Source organism: Salvelinus alpinus, chromosome 16 (assembly GCF_045679555.1).
Source record: "Salvelinus alpinus chromosome 16, SLU_Salpinus.1, whole genome shotgun sequence".
In the NCBI taxonomy this organism is placed as follows: domain Eukaryota; kingdom Metazoa; phylum Chordata; class Actinopteri; order Salmoniformes; family Salmonidae; genus Salvelinus; species Salvelinus alpinus.
Genome location: NC_092101.1, coordinates 56,835,780 through 56,861,590, shown reverse-complemented (window position 1 = coordinate 56,861,590; position 25,811 = coordinate 56,835,780). Strand labels below are relative to the sequence as shown.

General features: G+C 42.4%; 1 protein-coding gene across 1 annotated transcript in view; it reads left to right on the top strand.

The window, feature by feature from the left end:
• Nucleotides 1-23,996, top strand: part of LOC139540643 (protein Shroom2-like) — a 58,012-nt gene extending 34,016 nt beyond the window's left edge. Inside the window, 3 exon segments of the mRNA XM_071344453.1 lie at nt 3,537-3,720; nt 13,339-13,611; nt 14,634-23,996. Of these exon segments, the coding sequence (XP_071200554.1) occupies nt 3,537-3,720; nt 13,339-13,611; nt 14,634-14,906 (730 nt within the window). The 3' untranslated portion in view covers nt 14,907-23,996.
• Nucleotides 23,997-25,811: the final 1,815 nt, after the last annotated feature.

The following is a 25,811-nucleotide window of genomic DNA, read 5'->3' as shown; positions in this document are numbered from 1 at the left end:
ACCTTGGCTTCTTACTGCATTCGCGTAACAGGCGGGCTCCTCGTGAGGTAGGTGGGTAGAGCGTTGGACTAGTTTAACCGTAAGGTTGCAAGATTGAATCCCTGAGCTGACAAGGTAAAAATCTGTCATTCTGCCCCTGAACAAGGCAGTTAACCCACCGTTCCTAGGCCGTCATTGAAAATAAGAATGTGTTCTTAAATAAATCTATCTATTGAAGCCTAGTTAAATAAAGGTGTAAAGAAAAAATACGATTTCCGATTGTTATGAAATCGGCCCTAATTAATCGGCCATACCGATTTAATCGGTCGACCTCTAGTAGAGATTATAACAGAACATGGCCAAGATTATCAAATGTTCATAAATGACCAGCATGGTCAAATAATAATAATCACAGTAGTTGTCGAGGGTACAACAGGTCAGCACCTCAGGAGTAAATGTCAGTTGGCTTTTCATAGCCGATCATTGAGAGTATCTCTACCGCTCATGCGGTCTCTAGAGAGTTGAAAACAGCAGGTTTGGGACAGGTAGCACGTCAGGTGAACAGGTCAGGGTTCCATAGCCGCAGGCAGAACAGTTGAAACTGGAGCAGCAGCACGACCAGGCGGACTGGGGACAGCAAGGAGTCATCATGCCAGGTCGTCCTGAGGCATGGTCCTAGGGCTCAGGTCCCCCGAGAGAGGAAGAAAGAAAGAGAGGATTAGAGAGAGTATACTTAAATTCACACAGGACACTGGAGAAATACTCCAGATATAACAGACTGACCCCCGACACATAAACTACTGCAGCATAAATAATAATAGTCTCCTCATAGTGGGATGTGGATTATAATAGTCTTCCTCCTCATAGTGGGAGCTGGATTATAATAGTCTTCCTCCTCATAGTGGGAGCTGGATTATAATAGTCTTCTCATAGTGGGAGCTGGATTATAATAGTCTTCCTTCTCATAGTGGGAGCTGGATTATAATAGTCTTCCTCCTCATAGTGGGAGCTGGATTATAATAGTCTTCCTTCTCATAGTGGGAGCTGGATTATAATAGTCTTCCTCCTCATAGTGGGAGCTGGATTATAATAGTCTTCCTTCTCATAGTGGGAGCTGGATTATAATAGTCTTCCTTCTCATAGTGGGAGGTGGATTATAATAGTCTTCCTTCTCATAGTGGGAGCTGGATTATAATAGTCTTCCTCCTCATAGTGGGAGCTGGATTATAATAGTCTTCCTTCTCATAGTGGGAGCTGGATTATAATAGTCTTCATCCTCATAGTGGGAGGTGGATTATAATAGTCTTCCTCCTCATAGTGGGAGCTGGATTATAATAGTCTTCCGTCTCATAGTGGGAGCTGGATTATAATAGTCTTCCGTCTCATAGTGGGAGCTGGATTATAATAGTCTTCCTCCTCATAGTGGGAGCTGGATTATAATAGTCTTCCGTCTCATAGTGGGAGCTGGATTATAATAGTCTTCCTCCTCATAGTGGGAGCTGGATTATAATAGTCTTCCTCCTCATAGTGGGAGCTGGATTATAATAGTCTTCTCATAGTGGGAGCTGGATTATAATAGTCTTCCTCCTCATAGTGGGAGGTGGATTATAGTAGTCTTCCTCCTCATAGTGGGAGGTGGATTATAGTAGTCTTCCTCCTCATAGTGGGAGGTGGATTATAATAGTCTTCCTCCTCATAGTGGGAGGTGGATTATAATAGTCTTCCTCCTCATAGTGGGAGGTGGATTATAATAGTCTTCCTCCTCATAGTGGGAGGTGGATTATAATAGTCTTCCGTCTCATAGTGGGAGCTGGATTATAATAGTCTTCCGTCTCATAGTGGGAGCTGGATTATAATAGTCTTCCGTCTCATAGTGGGAGCTGGATTATAATAGTCTTCCGTCTCATAGTGGGAGCTGGATTATAATAGTCTTCCTCCTCATAGTGGGAGGTGGATTATAATAGTCTTCCTTCTCATAGTGGGAGCTGGATTATAATAGTCTTCCGTCTCATAGTGGGAGCTGGATTATAATAGTCTTCCGTCTCATAGTGGGAGCTGAATTATAATAGTCTTCCTCCTCATAGTGGGAGCTGGATTATAATAGTCTTCCTCCTCATAGTGGGAGCTGGATTATAATAGTCTTCCTCCTCATAGTGGGAGGTGGATTATAGTCTTCCTCCTCATAGTGGGAGGTGGATTATAGTCTTCCTTCTCATAGTGGGAGCTGGATTATAATAGTCTTCCTCCTCATAGTGGGAGGTGGATTATAATAGTCTTCCGTCTCATAGTGGGAGCTGAATTATAATAGTCTTCCTTCTCATAGTGGGAGCTGGATTATAATAGTCTTCCTTCTCATAGTGGGAGCTGGATTAAAATAGTGTTCCTTCTCATAGTGGGAGCTGGATTATAATAGTCTTCCTCCTCATAGTGGGAGCTGGATTATAATAGTCTTCCGTCTCATAGTGGGAGCTGGATTATAATAGTCTTCCGTCTCATAGTGGGAGCTGGATTATAATAGTCTTCCTTCTCATAGTGGGAGGTGGATTATAATAGTCTTCCGTCTCATAGTGGGAGCTGGATTATAATAGTCTTCCGTCTCATAGTGGGAGCTGGATTATAATAGTATTCCGTCTCATAGTGGTAGCTGGATTATAATAGTCTTCCTTCTCATAGTGAGAGCTGGATTATAATAGTCTTCCTTCTCATAGTGGGAGCTGGATTATAATAGTCTTCCTTCTCATAGTGGGAGCTGGATTAAAATAGTCTTCCTTCTCATAGTGGGAGCTGGATTATAATAGTCTTCCTCCTCATAGTGGGAGCTGGATTATTATAGTCTTCCTCCTCATAGTGGGAGCTGGATTATAATAGTCTTCCTTCTCATAGTGGGAGCTGGATTATAATAGTCTTCCTTCTCATAGTGGGAGCTGGATTATAATAGTATTCCGTCTCATAGTGGGAGCTGAATTATAATAGTCTTCCTCCTCATAGTGGGAGGTGGATTATAGTCTTCCTTCTCATAGTGGGAGCTGAATTATAATAGTCTTCCGTCTCATAGTGGAAGCTGGATTATTATAGTCTTCCTCCTCATAGTGGGAGCTGGATTATAATAGTCTTCCTTCTCATAGTGGGAGCTGGATTATTATAGTCTTCCTCCTCATAGTGGGAGCTGGATTATAATAGTCTTCCTTCTCATAGTGGGAGCTGGATTATTATAGTCTTCCTCCTCATAGTGGGAGCTGGATTATAATAGTCTTCCTTCTCATAGTGGGAGCTGGATTATTATAGTCTTCCTCCTCATAGTGGGAGCTGGATTATAATAGTATTCCGTCTCATAGTGGGAGGTGGATTATAATAGTCTTCCTCCTCATAGTGGGAGCTGGATTATAATAGTCTTCCGTCTCATAGTGGGAGCTGGATTATAATAGTCTTCCTTCTCATAGTGGGAGCTGAATTATAATAGTCTTCCGTCTCATAGTGGGAGCTGGATTATAATAGTATTCCGTCTCATAGTGGGATATGTATACTTGTGTACTAAATGAGTCCATTTCTTATTCCAGGAGTGAGGAGGACAGTGTAGCGGCAGCAGTTGCTTTGGTGACCAGCTCCACCTACTACAGCACGTCGGCACCAAAGGCGGAGCTTCTGATCAAGCTGAAAGACATGCAGGAGCGGGAGGGGCTAGAGGAGGAGCTGGAGGAGGAGTCAGCGGATGAGTTGGACCACGACCTGGCCAATAAAAAGGTACCAGGAGCCCTCTCTTTACTGTACTGGTCTCTGTAGCTAGACATCTAACCCTAACTCTGTGTTCTACTGTAACAGACCTCTCTGTAGCTAGACATCTAACCCTAACTCTGTGTTCTACTGTAACAGACCTCTCTGTAGCTAGACATCTAACCCTAACTCTGTGTTCTACTGTAACAGACCTCTCTGTAGCTAGACATCTACCCCTAACTCTGTGTTCTACTGTAACAGACCTCTCTGTAGCTAGACATCTACCCCTAACTCTGTGTTCTACTGTAACAGACCTCTCTGTAGCTAGACATCTAACCCTAACTCTGTGTTCTACTGTAACAGACCTCTCTGTAGCTAGACATCTAACCCTAACTCTGTGTTCTACTGTAACAGACCTCTGTAGCTAGACATCTAACCCTAACTCTGTGTTCTACTGTAACAGACCTCTGTAGCTAGACATCTAACCCTAACTCTGTGTTCTACTGTAACAGACCTCTGTAGCTAGACATCTAACCCTAACTCTGTGTTCTACTGTAACAGACCTCTCTGTAGCTAGACATCTAACCCTAACTCTGTGTTCTACTGTAACAGACCTCTGTAGCTAGACATCTAACCCTAACTCTGTGTTCTACTGTAACAGACCTCTCTGTAGCTAGACATCTAACCCTAACTCTGTGTTCTACTGTAACAGACCTCTCTGTAGCTAGACATCTAACCCTAACTCTGTGTTCTACTGTAACAGACCTCTGTAGCTAGACATCTAACCCTAACTCTGTGTTCTACTGTAACAGACCTCTGTAGCTAGACATCTAACCCTAACTCTGTGTTCTACTGTAACAGACCTCTCTGTAGCTAGACATCTAACCCTAACTCTGTGTTCTACTGTAACAGACCTCTCTGTAGCTAGACATCTAACCCTAACTCTGTGTTCTACTGTAACAGACCTCTGTAGCTAGACATCTAACCCTAACTCTGTGTTCTACTGTAACAGACCTCTGTAGCTAGACAACTAACCCTAACTCTGTGTTCTACTGTAACAGACCTCTGTAGCTAGACATCTAACCCTAACTCTGTGTTCTACTGTAACAGACCTCTCTGTAGCTAGACATCTAACCCTAACTCTGTGTTCTACTGTAACAGACCTCTGTAGCTAGACATCTAACCCTAACTCTGTGTTCTACTGTAACAGACCTCTCTGTAGCTAGACATCTAACCCTAACTCTGTGTTCTACTGTAACAGACCTCTCTGTAGCTAGACATCTAACCCTAACTCTGTGTTCTACTGTAACAGACCTCTGTAGCTAGACATCTAACCCTAACTCTGTGTTCTACTGTAACAGACCTCTGTAGCTAGACATCTAACCCTAACTCTGTGTTCTACTGTAACAGACCTCTGTAGCTAGACATCTAACCCTAACTCTGTGTTCTACTGTAACAGACCTCTCTGTAGCTAGACATCTAACCCTAACTCTGTGTTCTACTGTAACAGACCTCTGTAGCTAGACATCTAACCCTAACTCTGTGTTCTACTGTAACAGACCTCTCTGTAGCTAGACATCTAACCCTAACTCTGTGTTCTACTGTAACAGACCTCTGTAGCTAGACATCTAACCCTAACTCTGTGTTCTACTGTAACAGACCTCTCTGTAGCTAGACATCTAACCCTAACTCTGTGTTCTACTGTAACAGACCTCTCTGTAGCTAGACATCTAACCCTAACTCTGTGTTCTACTGTAACAGACCTCTGTAGCTAGACATCTAACCCTAACTCTGTGTTCTACTGTAACAGACCTCTGTAGCTAGACATCTAACCCTAACTCTGTGTTCTACTGTAACAGACCTCTCTGTAGCTAGACATCTAACCCTAACTCTGTGTTCTACTGTAACAGACCTCTCTGTAGCTAGACATCTAACCCTAACTCTGTGTTCTACTGTAACAGACCTCTGTAGCTAGACATCTAACCCTAACTCTGTGTTCTACTGTAACAGACCTCTCTGTAGCTAGACATCTAACCCTAACTCTGTGTTCTACTGTAACAGACCTCTCTGTAGCCTGACATCTAACCCTAACTCTGTGTTCTACTGTAACAGACCTATCTGTAGCTAGACATCTAACCCTAACTCTGTGTTCTACTGTAACAGACCTCTCTGTAGCTAGACATCTAACCCTAACTCTGTGTTCTACTGTAACAGACCTCTGTAGCTAGACATCTAACCCTAACTCTGTGTTCTACTGTAACAGACCTCTGTAGCCTGACATCTAACCCTAACTCTGTGTTCTACTGTAACAGACCTCTCTGTAGCTAGACATCTAACCCTAACTCTGTGTTCTACTGTAACAGACCTCTCTGTAGCTAGACATCTAACCCTAACTCTGTGTTCTACTGTAACAGACCTCTGTAGCTAGACATCTAACCCTAACTCTGTGTTCTACTGTAACAGACCTCTCTGTAGCTAGACATCTAACTCGAACTCTGTGTTCTACTGTAACAGACCTCTCTGTAGCTAGACATCTAACTCGAACTCTGTGTTCTACTGTAACAGACCTCTCTGTAGCTAGACATCTAACTCGAACTCTGTGTTCTACTGTAACAGACCTCTGTAGCTAGACATCTAACCCTAACTCTGTGTTCTACTGTAACAGACCTCTGTAGCTAGACATCTAACTCGAACTCTGTGTTCTACTGTAACAGACCTCTCTGTAGCTAGACATCTAACCCTAACTCTGTGTTCTACTGTAACAGACCTCTGTAGCTAGACATTTAACCCTAACTCTGTGTTCTACTGTAACAGACCTCTGTAGCTAGACATCTAACCCTAACTCTGTGTTCTACTGTAACAGACCTCTCTGTAGCTAGACATCTAACCCTAACTCTGTGTTCTACTGTAACAGACCTCTCTGTAGCTAGACAACTAACCCTAACTCTGTGTTCTACTGTAACAGACCTCTGTAGCTAGACATCTAACCCTAACTCTGTGTTCTACTGTAACAGACCTCTCTGTAGCTAGACAACTAACCCTAACTCTGTGTTCTACTGTAACAGACCTCTCTGTAGCTAGACATCTAACCCTAACTCTGTGTTCTACTGTAACAGACCTCTGTAGCTAGACAACTAACCCTAACTCTGTGTTCTACTGTAACAGACCTCTGTAGCTAGACATCTAACCCTAACTCTGTGTTCTACTGTAACAGACCTCTGTAGCTAGACAACTAACCCTAACTCTGTGTTCTACTGTAACAGACCTCTCTGTAGCTAGACATCTAACTCGAACTCTGTGTTCTACTGTAACAGACCTCTCTGTAGCTAGACATCTAACCCTAACTCTGTGTTCTACTGTAACAGACCTCTGTAAATGCTACACTCATTTACAGTGGGGCAGGGAACAGTGGGTGAATCATGGTTTGTTTACCTAAGACCCCAAACATGCCACTATTGAACATCATTGATCATAGACTGAGAATTAAAAGTAGGTATTGCCCTTGGTTCAGTCCAGCGCTATCTGAAGTCCTACACAACAGAGATGCTGCCTGGGCCAAAGCTAGACTCCCAGACTGGCAGTCTTTCAGGCGATCTGAGAAATCTGTGTGTAAAACTAGTTAAAAAAGCAAAATCTGATTATTTTGTAAATACTCTATCTGAATGTACAGGGAACCCAGCTACATTTTGGAAAGCTGTTACGTCACTGAAGGGTTGTGTCTCCTCTTCTCTCCCCCAATAAATTAATTTAGATTCTGCCCCTATTACTAATGGATAGCATGAATGCATGTAATCACCATTATCTCTGCAGGCTTTATATTTGAATGTATTTCAGAGCCAGCTCTTGAAAAAGAGTCGTTTGGATGTAGATGGTGAAAATCTATTGAATGATCCTGAACATGCTGGTCAGGAGTTTCCTTCTCTGAAATTCCCTGGTACAGAAGTCCTGGATGCTTTGTTAACATTAGACATGATTACATCCCCAGGGGCTGACCATCTGGAGCCTGGTCTGCTGAAGTGTGTAGCTCCCCTTATTACTGGATCAGTAGCCCACATTTTATATTAACATTGTTACCAGGAAGTATTCCAAAAGCATGAACATCTGTATATGATTCTTGAATCCTTGGTTAATGTACAACTTCGTTCCTTTTTATCTGATAATTGTTTTCTTAATATACACCAATCAGGGTTTAGGCATAGTACTACCACAGCAACCACGCTGGTTGCCAAGGCCTTGGATGCTAAAAATAGCTTTGCTGCCTTGTTCATTGACCTGTCAAAGGTGATCGACACTGTTGATCATTCTGCTTTGCTGAAGAAGTTATCAAGAGTCGTCCTGGGATATACAGCCTGTTTATGGTTTCAGAATGATCTCAATGACAGAACTCAGGCCATCTTGATAGATGGGGTTAAATCAGAATTATCTTAGCGACAGAACTCAGGCCATCTTGATAGATGGGGTTAAATCAGAATTATCTTAGCGACAGAACTCAGGCCATCTTGATAGATGGGGTTAAATCAGAATTATCTTAGTGACAGAACTCAGGCCATCTTGATAGATGGGGTTAAATCAGAATTATCTTAGTGACAGAACTCAGGCCATCTTGATAGACGGGGTTAAATCAGAATTATCTTAGTGACAGAACTCAGGCCATCTTGATAGATGGGGTTAAATCAGAATTATCTTAGTGACAGAACTCAGGCCATCTTGATAGATGGGGTTAAATCAGAATTATCTTAGTGACAGAACTCAGGCCATCTTGATAGATGGGGTTAAATCAGATTTATCTTAGTGACAGAACTCAGGCCATCTTGATAGATGGGGTTAAATCAGATTTATCTTAGTGACAGAACTCAGGCCATCTTGATAGATGGGGTTAAATCAGAATTATCTTAGCGACAGAACTCAGGCCATCTTGATAGATGGGGTTAAATCAGAATTATCTTAGTGACAGAACTCAGGCCATCTTGATAGATGGGGTTAAATCAGATTTATCTTAGTGACAGAACTCAGGCCATCTTGATAGATGGGGTTAAATCAGAATTATCTTAGTGACAGAACTCAGGCCATCTTGATAGATGGGGTTAAATCAGAATTATCTTAGTGACAGAACTCAGGCCATCTTGATAGATGGGGTTAAATCAGAATTATCTTAGTGACAGAACTCAGGCCATCTTGATAGATGGGGTTAAATCAGAATTTCTTGAGATTCAAAAAGGTGTTCCTCAGGGTTCGATTTTGGGTTTATTATTGTTCACCTTGTATATTAATGAAATAGGAAACACTGTTAATACTTGTAACATTCATCTCTATGCAGATGACACAGTTTTGTATTCCTGTGCCACCTCAGGGTTAGGGCCGACCCTCGGTGCAGCAGGCCATTCATGGACTTCAGCATGACTTTGATCCAATTCAGAAATCACTTACAGATCTTTAGTGTTAAATTCAAGTAAAACCAAGCTCATGCTGTTCTCTAGGTCACGAAATGTTGACCCTGAGGACCTGCATATTTGCGTTACAGATGGATCCCAAATTGAGCTTGTTTCTCAATATCAGTACCTGGGTGTCTGGATTGATGATACATTCTCCTTCATAACGCATAGACAATCTGACTAAGAAGTTAAGATCCAATCATGTTTTCTTCTATCAAAATAAACCATGCCTCACTATTAGGGTTGTAAAGGGTTGGACACTTTCCGGGAAAGTTTCCATGGGAAGTTAAGCCCTGGAATTTGGGGAATTTTGCTGAAATTCATCAGAAAAGTTAGCTTATAACAGTGAACCTTTTTTGTGGGATACACAAGGCAATTCTACATTTATCTTACATTATCTGTACATGGAATTGTATTTATTCATTTATTTGACTAATTTTTCTATAATCTTTACAGGAAAATGCCACAGGCACTATTTGATGTGTGGAGATATTTCACTGCAGCTAACGTAGAAGGAAAAGCTGTGTACATTTGCAAATACTGTGCCAAATCATATGTGAAGAATGCAACAAAGATGCAGAACCGTCTGGCCAAGTGCATAAAGTTCCCTCAGCGCTCACAACAAGCAACCTCTGACAAAAGTCCCTCTACTTCTATTCGAGGTGAAAATGATGAATCAGACACCTTATCGATGGCAACAGCTCATGGTCCTCCTGGAATCAGACGTTTTTTTGACTCAATGGAGGAACGTAGTCAGAGAAATGCTGATGAATGTCTTGCTCGAGCTGTGTATGCAACGAGTTCACCTCTGATGCTCACAGGGAATGTGTATTGGAAGAGATTTCTGAATGTTCTTCGCCCAGCATACACTCCTCCAACCAGACATGCTTTATCTACTCATTTGCTGGATGCAGAATTCAACAGAGTTCAAGTGAAGGTCAAGCAAATCATAGAGAAAGCAGACTGCATTGCAATCATCTCTGATGGGTGGTCGAATGTTCGTAGGCAAGGAATATTTAACTACATCATCTCCACCCCTCAACCAGTATTCTACAAGAGCACAGACACAAGGGACAACAGACACACCGGTCTCTACATTGCAGATGAGCTGAAGGCAGTCATCTATGACCTTGGACCACAGAAGGTATTTGCACTGGTGACAGGTAATGCTGCGAACATGAAGGCTGCTTGGTCTAAAGTGGAGGGGTCCTACCCTCACATCACACCCATTGGCTGTGCTGCTCATGCATTGAATCTGCTCCTCAAGGACAACATGGCATTGAAAACAATGGATACACTCTACAAGAGAGGCAAGGAAATAGTTAGGTATGTGAAGGGTCATCAAGTAATAGCAGCAATCTACCTCACCAAGTAAAGTGAGAAGAATAAGAGCACCACATTGAAGCTGCCCAGCAACACCCGTTGGGGTGGTGTTGTCATCATGTTTGACTGTCTCCTGGAGGGGAAGGAGTCTCTCCAAGAAATGGCCATATCACAGTCTGCTGATATGGACAGCCCCATCAAGAGGATCCTCCTGGATGATGTGTTTTGGGAGAGAGTGGCAGCCTGAAACTCCTGAAACCTATAGCAGTAGCCATTGCACGGATTGAGGGAGACAATGCCATCCCGTCTAATGTTCAGACTCTGCTTGCAGATGTAAGAGAAGAAATCCATACTGCCCTGCCCACTTCACTGTTGCTCCCAGCAGAGGAAACTGCAGTTCTGAAATACATCAAAAAGCGTGAAGACTTCTGCCTGAAGCCCAAACACACCGCAGCGTACATGTTGGACCCCAAGTATGCTGGCAAGAGCATCCTGTCTGGTGCAGAGATCAACAAGGCCTATGGTGTCATCACTACCGTGTCTCGCCACCTTGGTCTGGATGAGGGCAAGGTTCTTGGCAGTCTGGCGAAGTACACTTCCAAGCAAGGGCTTTGGGATGGAGATGCAATATGGCAGTCTTGCCATCATATCTCATCAGCCACCTGGTGGAAGGGACTTTGTGGATCGGAGGCTCTTTCCCCTGTTGCCTCCATCATCCTCCAAATCCCACCAACATCAGCCACCTCAGAGCACAACCGGTCCTTGTTTGGGAACACACACACCAAAGCATGCAACAGGCTGACCAATACAAGAGTTGAATTGGTGGCCATCCGGGCAAATTTGAGGCTATTTGAGCCTGACAACTAGCCATCCTCAACAAGGTTGGAAAGGGACAGTGAAGATGAGGCGTCAGTCTGATGTTCAGGAGATGGACATTGAGGAGGTCCAGGGAGAAGACATGGAATCCTGATGTTCAGGAGGTGGACATTGAGGAGGTCCAGGGAGAAGACATGGAATCCTGATGTTCAGGAGATGGACATTGAGGAGGTCCAGGGAGAAGACATGGAATCCTGATGTTCAGGAGGTGGACATTGAGGAGGTCCAGGGAGAAGACATGGAATCCTGATGTTCAGGAGGTGGACATTGAGGAGGTCCAGGGAGAAGACATGGAATCCTGATGTTCAGGAGGTGGACATTGAGGAGGTCCAGGGAGAAGACATGGAATCCTGATGTTCAGGAGGTGGACATTGAGGAGGTCCAGGGAGAAGACATGGAATCCTGATGTTCAGGAGGTGGACATTGAGGAGGTCCAGGGAGAAGACATGGAATCCTGATGTTCAGGAGGTGGACATTGAGGAGGTCCAGGGAGAAGACATGGAATCCTGATGTTCAGGAGGTGGACATTGAGGAGGTCCAGGGAGAAGACATGGAATCCTGATGTTCAGGAGGTGGACATTGAGGAGGTCCAGGGAGAAGACATGGAATCCTGATGTTCAGGAGGTGGACATTGAGGAGGTCCAGGGAGAAGACATGGAATCCTGATGTTCAGGAGGTGGACATTGAGGAGGTCCAGGGAGAAGACATGGAATCCTGATGTTCAGGAGGTGGACATTGAGGAGGTCCAGGGAGAAGACATGGAATCCTGATGTTCAGGAGGTGGACATTGAGGAGGTCCAGGGAGAAGACGACAACCAAAGCTTTAGTTTCTAGACTATCATTTTATAGATGCATGTTGAAAACGTTTTTGGGCGATGCGATGGATCATTGGGAATCGATATTCCCTTTCTTTTCCGGTTCAGTGAAATCATCCCATGTGAAGAGTCAACTCATTTAATTAAAGTTCAATTCGTAGGTTTATGTTTCTGTCTCCATATGATATGGTAAATATATCCAATGCAAAAAACATCTACATTTAAACGGTATTAATATTAATTTGCGTATATTTCCGTTAATTCCCACGGAAATTTTCCACCTCTGAATATTCCCCAGAATGTGCAACTCTACTCACCATTGAAAATAGGAGAAAGATTGTTCACACAACGCTTCTCCCTGTATTGGATTTTGGTGATATTGTTTACATGCATTCAGCAACCTCTGTTTTGAAACCCTTGAACACAGTCTACCATTCCGCAATACGTTGTATCACAGGGGACCATTTTAGGACTCATCGTTGTAGTCTGTATAAAATATGGGATGGACCTGTCTGTCTGTAAGAAGAGAGCTGCTTTCTCTTGTATTTATTTACAAAGCAATCTGACAGAACCTCCCTCCATGTGTAACATCATTCATTAGGATAATAATCATAAGTTACCAACCCCGTTCTCAGGAATGGATAACACTAGAGATCCCTTCAGTCTGTTCCACAAATTAGTGGCATGAAAACAATGCAGAGTTCACTGCAGCTAGATGTGCTGGTGCCACTCAGGCAGGTCGTATTATTGGTTGAGCACCTCTATGTAGTTGAATGGGATTGCTTCTATTAAATACTTTATTTGGGTTTATATTGTTTTATACACATGTGTATGTTTTATTATTCTTTATATTGTAATGTATACAGGGCTATCTTGTAAAATATTTGTTTAATCTCAATGTGACTCCCTGTTTAAATAAAGGTTAAATCAAATAAAAAAAATAGTAGTGGTTCTGAATGAGATTAGAGACCATTTCCCCCTTGACTGCCACTGTCCCTAACCATCCTCTGATTCTGACTTTTAACACTCTCCTGCATTAGGAGCTCATGGACTCTCAGCAGGAAGCTGCATCCTGACCTCTAACCCTCTCCCTCTCGTCCTGCAGCAGGAGCTGGTGGACTCTCTCAGCAGGAAGCTGCAGGTGCTGCATGAGGCCAGGATCCTAACCTCTGACCTCTAACCCTCTCCCTCTCGTCCTGCAGCAGGAGCTGGTGGACTCTCTCAGCAGGAAGCTGCAGGTGCTGCGTGAGGCCAGAGAGAGTCTCCAGGAGGACGTCCATGATAACAACGCCCTAGGAGAGGAGGTGGAGGCCACGGTGCAGCAGGTCTGTACGCCAAACCAGCTGGACAAGTTCAGGATGTTCATAGGAGACCTGGACAAGGTGGTCAGCCTGCTGCTGTCCCTGTCCGGACGCCTGGCCAGAGTGGAGAACGCCCTCAACAGCCTGGAGGAGGGTACATCACCTGAGGAGAGGGTGAGTTAGAGTTGGGGAGAGAAGAGGAGAGGGTGGGTTGGGGAGGGGAGAGGTGAGGGGGAGGAAATGATGAGTTAGAGTTGAGGAGGGTGAGTAATTTGGGAGGAGAGGAGAGCTGGGGAGGGGAGAGGGTGGGTTAGAGTTGGAGAGGGTGGGTTAGAAGTGGGGAGGGGAGGGTGGGTTAGAAGTGGGGAGGAGAGGGTGGGTTAGAAGTGGGGAGGGGAGGGTGGGTTAGGAGAGGGTGGGTTAGAAGTGGGGAGGAGACGGTGGGTTAGAAGTGGGGAGGAGAGGGTGGGTTAGAAGTGGGGAGGGTTTCCACTTCACAATAACAGCACTTACAGTTGACCGGGGCAGCTCTAGCAGGGCAGAAATGTGAAAACTGACTTGTTGGAAAGGTGTCATCCTGTGACGATGCCACGTTGAAAGTCACTGAGCTCTTCATTCAGTAAGGCCATTCTACTGCCAATGTTTGTCTATGGAGAAGGAATGGCTGTGTGCCCGATTTGATACACTTGTCAGCAATGGGTGTGGCTGAAATAGCTGAATCCACTAATTTGAAGGGGTGTCCATATACTTTTGTATATATATAGTGTACATGTTATCTCCTCTCCCAGCTCTACTCCATTAACAGATACATGTTATCTCCCCTCCCAGCTCTACTTCATTAACGGATACATGTTGTCTCCCCTCCCAGCTCTACCTCATTAACAGATACATGTTATCTCCCCTCCCAGCTCTACTTCATTAACAGATACATGTTATCTCCCCTCCCAGCTCTACTTCATTAACAGATACATGTTGTCTCCCCTCCCAGCTCTACCTCATTAACAGATACATGTTATCTCCCCTCCCAGCTCTACTTCATTAACAGATACATGTTATCTCCCCTCCCAGCTCTACTTCATTAACAGATACATGTTATCTCCCCTCCCAGCTCTACTTCATTAACAGATACATGTTATCTCCCCTCCCAGCTCTACTTCATTAACAGATACATGTTATGCCCACCCTCCCTTCCACAGAGAACCCTGACAGACAAGAGGAAGCTGTTGATCCAGCAGCATGAGGATGCCAAGGAGCTGAAGGAGAACCTGGACCGCCGGGAGAGAGTGGTCTACAACATCCTGGCCTCCTACCTCCCAGAGGAGAGCCTGACCGACTACCAACACTTTGTCAAGATGAAGTCTGCCCTCATTATTGAGCAGCGCAAACTAGAGGACAAGATTAAACTGGGAGAGGAGCAGCTCAAGTGTCTAATGGACAGCCTGCCGCTAGAGCAGCGGATGAGCCTGTAACCCCTGACCCCTGGATCAGAGAATGGCCCTGTGAGGGCGACACTGGGATCCAAACGCACATGACTTCTCAAACTGTGTATAATGGACCTGACCACTCTGGCCTCACTGCAGTGGAACCCCATGGCCACTAAGGGGCAGCAGAGATTAGCAGAGAGGAGCAGCAGTACCCCACTAGATGGCAGCAAAGAGCAGAGCTCCAGACTGGAGGGGTTGTAATGTTTAGCTGTATCTCAACACTGATCTGAGTCTAATGGAGCCCTACCAGAACACATGGCAGATCATATATATACACAAAAAAAAGTTAAATAAAGGTTAAATAAATAAACAAATTAAAATAAACGCAACATGAAACAATTTCAATGATTTTACTGAGTTACAATTCATATAAGGAAATCAGTCAATTGAAATAAATTCATTACATCAGAATCTATGGATTTCACATGACTGGGCATGGGCACAGCCAAGGTTGGGCATGGGAGGGCATAGGCCCACCCACTGGGGAGCCAGGCCTAGCCAATCATAATTAGTTTTCCCCCACAAAAGGGCTTTATTACAGGCAGAAATACTCTTCAGTTTCATCTGCTGTCTGGGTGGCTGGTCTCAGACAATCCCGCAGGTGAAAAAGCCGGATGTGGAGGTCCTAAACTGGTATGGTTATACGTGGTCTGCGGTTGTGAGGCCGGTTGGACGCACTGCAGCATAGTAGAGAAATGAACATTAAATTATCTGGCAACAGCTCTGGTGGACATTCCTGCAGTCAGCATAACAATTGCACGCTCCCTCAAAACTTGAGACATCTGTGGCCTTGTGTTGTGTGACGACAACTGCAGATTTAGAGTGGCCTTTTTATTGTCCCCAGCACAAGGTGCACCTGCGTAATGATCATGCTGTTTAATCAGCTCCTTGATATGCCACACCTGTCAGGTGGATGGATATCTTGGCAAAGGAGAAATGCTCACAAACAGGGATGTAAACAAATTTGTGCAGAAAATGAGAGAAATAAGCTTTTTGTGCGTATGGAACATTTCTGGGATCTTTTTATTTCAGCTCATGAAACATGGGATCAACACTTTACATGTTGCGTTTATGTTTATGTTCATATATATATATATATATATATACGGTGCATTCGGGCGGTGCACAATTGTCCCAGCGTCGTTTGGCCGTCATTGTAATTAAGTTAAAGGTTCAATTAAAATTACAAAATAGAAATTCCGAATGCGTTCTGACTTTGTCCACAGTTTGTTACGTTACAGCCTTCTTCTAAAATGGATTAAATCGTTTTTTCACCTCATCAATCTACACATAATACCCCATAATGACAAAGCAAAAAAAAATAATTGAAATGTTTGCAAATGTATTAAAAAAAAAAAGTTCTGAAATTTTATATTTACATAAGTATTCAGACCCTTTACTCAGTACTTTGTTGTAGCACCTTTGGCAGCGATTACAGCCTTGAGTCTTCTTGGTTATGATGCTACAAGCTTGGCACACATGTATTTGGGGAGTTTCTCCCATTCTTCTCTGCAGATCCTCTCAAGCTCTGTCAGGTTGGATGGGGAGCGTTGCTGCACAGCTATTTTCAGGTCTCTCCAGAGATGTTAGATCGGGTTCAAGTCCGGGCTCTGGCTGGGCCACTTAAGCACATTCAAAGACTTGTACCGAAGCCACTCCTGCGTTGTCTTGGCTGTGTGCTTAGGGTCGTTGTCCTGTTGGAAGGTGAACCTTTGCCCCAGTCTGAGGTCCTGAGCAAGTTTTCATCAAGGATCTCTCTGTACTTTGCTCCATTCATCTTTCCCTCAATCCTCACTAGTCTTCCAGTCCCTGCCGCTGAAAAACACCACTACAGCATGATGCTGCCACCACCTAAGGGAAGGTGCCAAATTTCCTCCAGACGTGACGCTTGGCATTCAGGCAAAAGAGTTCAACCTTGGTTTCATCAGACCAGACAATCTTGTTTCTCATGGTCAGAGTCCTTTAGGTGCCTCTTGGCAAACTCCCAGCGGGCTGCCGTGCCTTTTACTGAGGAGTGGCATCCGTCTGGTCACTCTACCATAAAGGCCTGATTTATGGAGTGCTGCAGAGAAGGTTGTCCTTCTGGAAGGTTCTCCCATCTCCACAGAGGAACTCTGGAGCTCTGTCAGAGTGACCATCGGGTTCTTGGTCACCTCCCTGACCAAGGCCCTTCTCCCCAGATTGCTCAGTTTGGCCAGGCGGTCAGCTCTAGGAAGAGTCTTGGTGGTTCCAAACTTCCATTTAATAATGATGGAGGCCACTGTGTTCTTGGGAACCTTCAATGCTGCAGAAATATTTTAGTACCCTTCCCCAGATCTGTGCCTCGACACAATTCTGTCTCAGAGCTCTATGGACAATTCCTTCAACCTCCTGGCTTTGTTTTTGCTCTGACCTGCGCTGTCAACTGTGGGACCTTATATAGACAGGTGTGTGCTTTTCCAAATCATGTCCAATCAATTGAATTTACCACAGGGGGAGTCCATTCAAGTTGTAGAAACACCTCAAGGTTGATCAATGGAAACAGGATGCACCTGAGCTCAATTTCGAGTCTCATAGCAAAGGGTCTGAATACTTTCTAAAAACCTGTTTTTGCTTTGTCATTATGGGGTATTGTGTGTAGATTGAGGATTTTGTTTTATTTAATCAATTTTAGAATTAGGCTGTAACGTAACAAAATGTGGAAAAAGGGAAGGGCCTGAATACTTCCCGAATGCACTCTGTGTGTGTATATATACATACTGAATATACAATACCAGTCAAAAGTTTGGACACACCTACTCATTCCAGGGTTTTTCTTTATTTTACTATTTTCTACATTGGAGAATAATATTGAAGACATCAACACTATGAAATAACACATCTCAACATCAACTGTTTGATGGAGACTGAGTGAATCAGGCCTTCATGGTCCATTTGCTGCAAAGAAACCACTACTAAAGGACACCAAAAAGAAGAAGAGACTTGGTTGGGCCAAGAAACACGAGCAATGGACATTAGACCGGTGAAAATCTGTCCTTTGGTCTGATCAGTTCTAATTTGAGATTTTTGGTTCCAACCGCTGTGTATTTGTGAGATGCAGAGTAGGTGAACGGATGATCTCTGCATGTATGGTTCCCACACATGCAGTTACACAGAGTTACACATGGAATAAACAAACCTACAGTCAATAATACAATATAAAAAGTCTATATACAGTGTGTCCAAATGAGGTAAGATAAGGGAGGTAAGGCAATAAATAGGCCATAGTGGCGAAATAATTACAATATAGAAATTAAACACTGGAGTGTTGGATGTGCAGAAGATGAATGTGCAAGTAGAGATACTGGGGTGCAAAGGAGCAAAAATAAATAAATAACAGTATGGGGATGAGGTAGTTGGATGGGCTATTTAGAGATGGGCTATGTACAGGTGCAGTGATCTGTGAGCTGCTCTGACAGCTGGTGCTTAAAGTTAGTGAGGGAGATATGAGTCTCCAGCTTCAGTGATTTTTGCAGTTCGTTCCAGTCATTGGCAGCAGAGAACTGGAAGGAAAGGCGGCCAAAGTAAGAATTGGCTTTGGGGATGACCAGTGAGATATACCTGCTGGAGCGCGTGCTACGAGTGGGTGCTGCTGTGGTGACCAGTGAGCTGAGATAAGGTGGGGCTTTACCTAGCAAAGACGTATAGATGACCTGGAGCCAGTGGGTTTGGCGACGAATATGGAGCGAGGGCCAGCCAACGAGAGCATACAGGTCGCAGTGGTGGGTACTATATGGGGCTTTGGTGACAAAACGGATGGCACTGTGATCAAGGCAAAGGGTGGCTACTTTGAAGAATCTCAAATCTCAAATATATTTTGATATATTTTTGGTTACTACATTATTCTATATGTGTTACTTCATAGTTTTGATGTCTTCACTGTTATTCTACAATGTAGAAAATAGTAACATAAAGAAAAATCCTGGAATGAGTAGGTGTCCAAACTGTTGACTGGTACTGTGTGTGTGTGTGTGTGTGTGTGTGTGTGTGTGTGTGTGTGTGTGTGTGTGTGTGTGTGTGTGTGTGTGTGTGTGTGTGTGTGTGTGTGTGTGTGTGTGTGTGTGTGTGTGTGTGTGTGTGTGTGTGTGTGTGCGCACTTTTATTTTACACAGGCCTGTACTGCCATGAACCATGATGTCACAGTCTGGGATAAACCACCTCCTATAGACTACTGAGAGTCTGTTCCTCTGTTCCCATGGCACCATCAACCACTGTGTATTATGTTCAATAATCATTTACTGTTTTATTTAGTCATTTATTGTAGCGTTTTGATTATGTACAGAGGAGTAGAGTAGAAGTGTTTTATTCTCAACTTTTTATTCTCAACTTTAGTTTGTCTTTAGTCAATAATGCATTTATCAACTACGCTTTATACCTCCACTTTGCAAAGCGCAATATTTAATTAACATGACTGTAATTATATTATCCTATTCATGTCAAATAATCCAAAAGACTGGCCTGATATTTCAGTGGAAAAAGGGTGTTTCTCTTTTTTAAAACTGGCAGCGTTTTGATGTGATGATGTTTTGTAAAACCAGCAGCCTGTTGTTTTGTAAAACTAGCAGCCTTTTGCTTTGTAAAACTAGCAGCCTTTTGCTTTGTAAAACTAGCAGCCTTTTGATGTGATGTTGTTTTGCAAAACTAGCAGCCTTTTGTTCTGATGTTTTCTAAAACTAGCAGCCTTTTGATGTGATGTTGTTTTCTAAAACTAGCAGCCTTTTGATGTGACGTTGTTTTGTAAAACTAGCAGCCTTTTGTTCTGATGTTGTTTTGTAAAACTAGCAGCCTTTTGATCTGATGTTGTTTTGTAAAACTAGCAGCCTTTTTTTCTGATGTTGTTTTCTAAAACTAGCAGCCTTTTGATGTGATGTTGTTTTGTAAAACTAGCAGCCTTTTGTTCTGATGTTGTTTTCTAAAACTAGCAGCCTTTTGTTCTGATGTTGTTTTCTAAAACTAGCAGCCTTTTGATCTGATGTTGTTTTGTAAAACTAGCAGCCTTTTGATGTGATGTTGTTTTCTAAAACTAGCAGCCTTTTGTTGTGATGTTGTTTTGTAAAACTAGCAGCCTGTTGTTTTGTAAAACTAGCAGCCTTTTGTTCTGATGTTGTTTTGTAAAACTAGCAGCCTTTTGATCTGATGTTGTTTTGTAAAACTAGCAGCCTTTTTTTCTGATGTTGTTTTCTAAAACTAGCAGCCTTTTGATGTGATGTTGTTTTGTAAAACTAGCAGCCTTTTGTTGTGATGTTGTTTTGTAAAACTAGCAGCCTTTTGTTCTGATGTTGTTTTCTAAAACTAGCAGCCTTTTGATGTGGTGTTGTTTTGTAAATCCAGCAGCCTGTTGTTTTGTAAAACTAGCAGCATTTCGTTCTGATGTTGTTTTCTAAAACTAGCAGCCTTTTGTTCTGATGTTGTTTTCTAAAACTAGCAGCCTTTTGATCTGATGTTTTGTAAAACTAGCAGCCTTTTGATGTGATGTTGTTTTCTAAAACTAGCAGCCTTTTGTTGTGATGTTGTTTTGTAAAACTAGCAGCCTTTTGTTGTGATGTTGTTTTGTAAAACTAGCAGCCTTTTGTTCTGATGTTGTTTTCTAAAACTAGCAGCCTTTTGATGTGGTGTTGTTTTGTAAATCCAGCAGCCTGTTGTTTTGTAAAACTAGCAGCCTTTTGTTTTGTAAAACTAGCAGCCTTTTGTTCTGATGTTGTTTTGTAAAACTAGCAGCCTTTTGATCTGATGTTGTTTTGTAAAACTAGCAGCCTTTTTTTCTGATGTTGTTTTCTAAAACTAGCAGCCTTTTGATGTGATGTTGTTTTGTAAAACTAGCAGCCTTTTGATGTGATGTTGTTTTGTAAAACTAGCAGCCTTTTGTTCTGATGTTGTTTTCTAAAACTAGCAGCCTTTTGATCTGATGTTGTTTAGTAAAACTAGCAGCCTTTTGATGTGATGTTGTTTTCTAAAACTAGCAGCCTTTTGTTGTGATGTTGTTTTGTAAAACTAGCAGTCTGTTGTTTTGTAAAACTAGCAGCCTTTTGTTGTGATGTTGTTTTCTAAAACTAGCAGCCTGTTGTTTTCTAAAACTAGCAGCCTTTTGTTGTGATGTTGTTTTGTAAAATTAGCAGCCTTTGTTTGTGATGTTGTTTTCTAAAACTAGCAGCCTTTTGATGTGATGTTGTTTTGCAAAACTAGCAGCCTTTTGTTCTGATGTTGTTTTCTAAAACTAGCAGCCTTTGGATGTGATGTTGTTTTGTAAATCCAGCAGCCTGTTGTTTTGTAAAACTAGCAGCCTGTTGTTTTGTAAAACTAGCAGCCTTTTGTTTTGTAAAACTAGCAGCCTTTGTTTTGTAAAACTAGCAGCCTTTTGTTTTGTAAAACTAGCAGCCTTTTGTTTTGTAAAACTAGCAGCCTTTTGTTTTGTAAAACTAGCAGCCTTTTGTTTTGTAAAACTAGCAGCCTTTTGTTTTGTAAAACTAGCAGCCTTTTGTTCTGATGTTGTTTTGTAAAACTAGCAGCCTTTTGTTCTGATGTTGTTTTGTAAAACTAGCAGCCTTTTGATGTGATGTTGTTTTGTAAAACTAGCAGCCTTTTGTTCTGATGTTGTTTTGTAAAACTAGCAGCCTTTTGTTCTGATGTTGTTTTGTAAAACTAGCAGCCTTTTGATCTGATGTTTTGTAAAACTAGCAGCCTTTTGTTCTGATGTTGTTTTGTAAAACTAGCAGCCTTTTGATCTGATGTTGGTTTGTAAAACTAGCAGCCTTTTGTTCTGATGTTGTTTTGTAAAACTAGCAGCCTTTTGATGTGATGTTGTTTTGTAAAACTAGCAGCCTGTTGTTTTGTAAAACTAGCAGCCTTTTGTTCTGAGCAGCCTTTTGTTCTGATGTTGTTTTGTAAAACTAGCAGCCTTTTGTTTTGATGTTGTTTTGTAAAACTAGCAGCCTTTTGATGTGATGTTGTTTTGTAAAACTAGCAGCCTTTTGTTCTGATGTTGTTTTGTAAAACTAGCAGCCTTTTGTTCTGATGTTGTTTTGTAAAACTAGCAGCCTTTTGATCTGATGTTTTGTAAAACTAGCAGCCTTTTGTTCTGATGTTGTTTTGTAAAACTAGCAGCCTTTTGTTCTGATGTTGTTTTGTAAAACTAGCAGCCTTTTGATCTGATGTTGGTTTGTAAAACTAGCAGCCTTTTGTTCTGATGTTGTTTTCTAAAACTAGCAGCCTGTTTTGTAAAACTAGCAGCCTTTTGTTCTGATGTTGTTTTGTAAAACTAGCAGCCTTTTTTTGTGATGTTGTTTTCTAAAACTAGCAGCCTGTTGTTTTGTAAAACTAGCAGCCTTTTTTTGTGATGTTGTTTTCTAAAACTAGCAGCCTGTTGTTTTGTAAAACTAGCAGCCTGTTGTTTTGTAAAACTAGCAGCCTTTTGATGTGATGTTTTGTAAAACTAGCAGCCTTTTGATCTGATGTTGTTTTGTAAAACTAGCAGCCTTTTGTTCTGATGTTGTTTTGTAAAACTAGCAGCCTTTTGATTTGATGTTTTTTAAAACTAGCAGCCTTTTGTTCTGATGTTGTTTTGTAAAACTAGCAGCCTTTTGATGTGATGTTGTTTTGTAAAACTAGCAGCCTTTTGATCTGATGTTGTTTTGTAAAACTAGCAGCCTTTTGTTGTGATGTTGTTTTCTAAAACTAGCAGCCTGTTGTTTTGTAAAACTAGCAGCCTTTTGTTGTGATGTTGTTTTGTAAAACTAGCAGCCTTTTGATGTGATGTTGTTTTGTAAAACTAGCAGCCTTTTGTTCTGATGTTGTTTTCTAAAACTAGCAGCCTTTTGATGTGATGTTGTTTTGTAAAACTAGCAGCCTTTTGTTCTGATGTTGTTTTGTAAAACTAGCAGCCTTTTGATGTGATGTTGTTTTGTAAAACTAGCAGCCTTTTGTTCTGATGTTGTTTTGTAAAACTAGCAGCCTTTTGTTCTGATGTTGTTTTCTAAAACTAGCAGCCTTTTGTTGTGTTGTTGTTTTCTAAAACTAGCAGCCTTTTTTTGTAAAACTAGCAGCCTGTTGTTGTGATGTTGTTTTGTAAAACTAGCCGCCTTTTGTTGTGATGATGTTTTGTAAAACTAGCAGCCTTTTGTTCTGATGTTGTTTTGTAAAACTAGCAGCCTTTTGATGTGATGTTTTGTAAAACTAGCAGCCTTTTGTTGTGATGATGTTTTGTAAAACTAGCAGCCTTTTGATGTGATGTTGTTTTGTAAAACTAGCAGCCTTTTGATGTGATGTTGTTTTCTAAAACTAGCAGCCTTTTGTTCTGATGTTGTTTTCTAAAACTAGCAGCCTTTTGTTGTGTTGTTGTTTTCTAAAACTAGCAGCCTTTTTTTGTAAAACTAGCAGCCTGTTGTTGTGATGTTGTTTTGTAAAACTAGCAGCCTTTTGTTCTGATGTTGTTTTGTAAAACTAGCAGCCTTTTGATGTGATGTTTTGTAAAACTAGCAGCCTTTTGTTGTGATGATGTTTTGTAAAACTAGCAGCCTTTTGTTCTGATGTTGTTTTGTAAAACTAGCAGCCTTTTGATGTGATGTTTTGTAAAACTAGCAGCCTTTTGATGTTTCATGCTGTTTCCTCATCTAGATTCTCTGTCCTGTAGCCAGACTTAATTTTTCTATTGAGAAGCATTAAGCTTATTGACACTATGTGAAGGCAGAAGAACACGACAGAGTTGCATCACTGTATAAGGAATCAATGGTTAAATGGTTCCTGCTATATTCAAGGAGCACTTTGTTCAACAATGATAAAGACAGATTTAGCAAGAACTAGTCCACATCTGATGTGGCTGAGACGTCCTTTACTCATCTGTAGTAGTTCATCAGGTGCTGCTGTTTTATTAAGTGACCATTACTTCCTGCTTCTACCTCGCAAGGTTTGAAGGAGTGTGATATAAAGGACAGCATAGCCAGGATCAGGGTTCAGGGCATTTCCCAAAGGTAAAGTAAATGAGTGTTACATCGCTCTATACACACCGCTACACTTTTTCTCAGATGTGCTGCTTTATGTCAAATAAACAGGCTGCTGAGCGTGGGTGTGTGTGGAGTGTCATCAACACATTCTCCAGTGTAATATTTAACCCTCCACTGATCATGTTAATAACAGGGAAGACATCACATCAAGCTTAATGTACAGTGCATTCGGAAAGTATTCAGACCCCTTCACCTTTTCACATTAATTGCGTTACAGCCTTATTCTAAAATGGATTAAATCATTTTTACCCCTCATCAATCTACAAACAATACCCCAAAATGACAAAGCGAACAGTTAAAAAAAAAAAAAAAAGTATTAATAATTTTAAAAAACGAAAGACCTTATTTCGGCACCTGTCTATGTAATACCTATGTAAGATCTGGGGAAGGTACCAGAACATGGCTGCAGCATTGAAGGCCCCCAACAACACAGTGACCTCCATCATTCTTAAATGGAAGAAGTTTGGAACCACCAAGACTCTTCCTCGAGCTGGCTGCCCGGCCAAACTGAGCAATCAGGGGAGGAGGACCTTGGTCAGGGAGGTGACAAAGAACATGACGATCACTCTGACGGAGTTCTAGAGTTCCTCTGTGGAGATGGGAGAACCGTCCAGAAGGACAACCATCTCTGCAGCACTCCACCAATCAGGCCTTTATGGTAGAATGGCCAGACAGAAGCCACTCCTTTTGTAATGTATCCCCATTAGTTCCTGCCAAGGCAGCAGCTACTCTTCCTGGGGTTTATTATGGATCCCCATTAGTTCCTGTCAAGGCAGCAGCTACTCTTCCTGGGGTTTATTATGGATCCCCATTAGTTCCTGTCAAGGCAGCAGCTACTCTTCCTGGGGTTTATTATGGATCCCCATTAGTTCCTGCCAAGGCAGCAGCTACTCTTCCTGGGGTTTATTATGGATCCCCATTAGTTCCTGCCAAGGCAGCAGCTACTCTTCCTGGGGTTTATCATGGATCCCCATTAGTTCCTGTCAAGGCAGCAGCTACTCTTCCTGGGGTTTATCATGGATCCCCATTAGTTCCTGTCAAGGCAGCAGCTACTCTTCCTGGGGTTTATCATGGATCCCCATTAGTTCCTGTCAAGGCAGCAGCTACTCTTCCTGGGGTTTATTATGGATCCCCATTAGTTCCTGCCAAGGCAGCAGCTACTCTTCCTGGGGTTTATTATGGATCCCCATTAGTTCCTGCCAAGGCAGCAGCTACTCTTCCTGGGGTTTATCATGGATCCCCATTAGTTCCTGTCAAGGCAGCAGCTACTCTTCCTGGGGTTTATTATGGATCCCCATTAGTTCCTGTCAAGGCAGCAGCTACTCTTCCTGGGGTTTATTAAGGATCCCCATTAGTTCCTGCCAAGGCAGCAGCTACTCTTCCTGGGGTTTATTATGGATCCCCATTAGTTCCTGCCAAGGCAGCAGCTACTCTTCCTGGGGTTTATTATGGATCCCCATTAGTTCCTGTCAAGGCAGCAGCTACTCTTCCTGGGGTTTATTATGGATCCCCATTAGTTCCTGTCAAGCAACGTATCATCAACACCCCTGGAGGCCCTCATCACATGGTGGGACTGTCATGTAGGCAGCAGTTTGTTATCTGACTGATTTGAGGAATAGAATACTTCCCCTGAAATAATACAATTCAAGTGGTAATTGATTGTAACTTTATCCAGCACATCCTCCATTGAAGATCGGGTATGGGCACATAACAGAAAATGCTCCCTCTGAAAAACATTGAGGATTTGTGTGCAAATACAGTATACTTCAGCATGTGGAAACAGTGCCAGGGAAACAACCAAAGAATGGATTGCTGTCATACCTTGTCCATATACTGCTTACATGATAAGGAAACCAGTATGTAATTCCGTAATTTG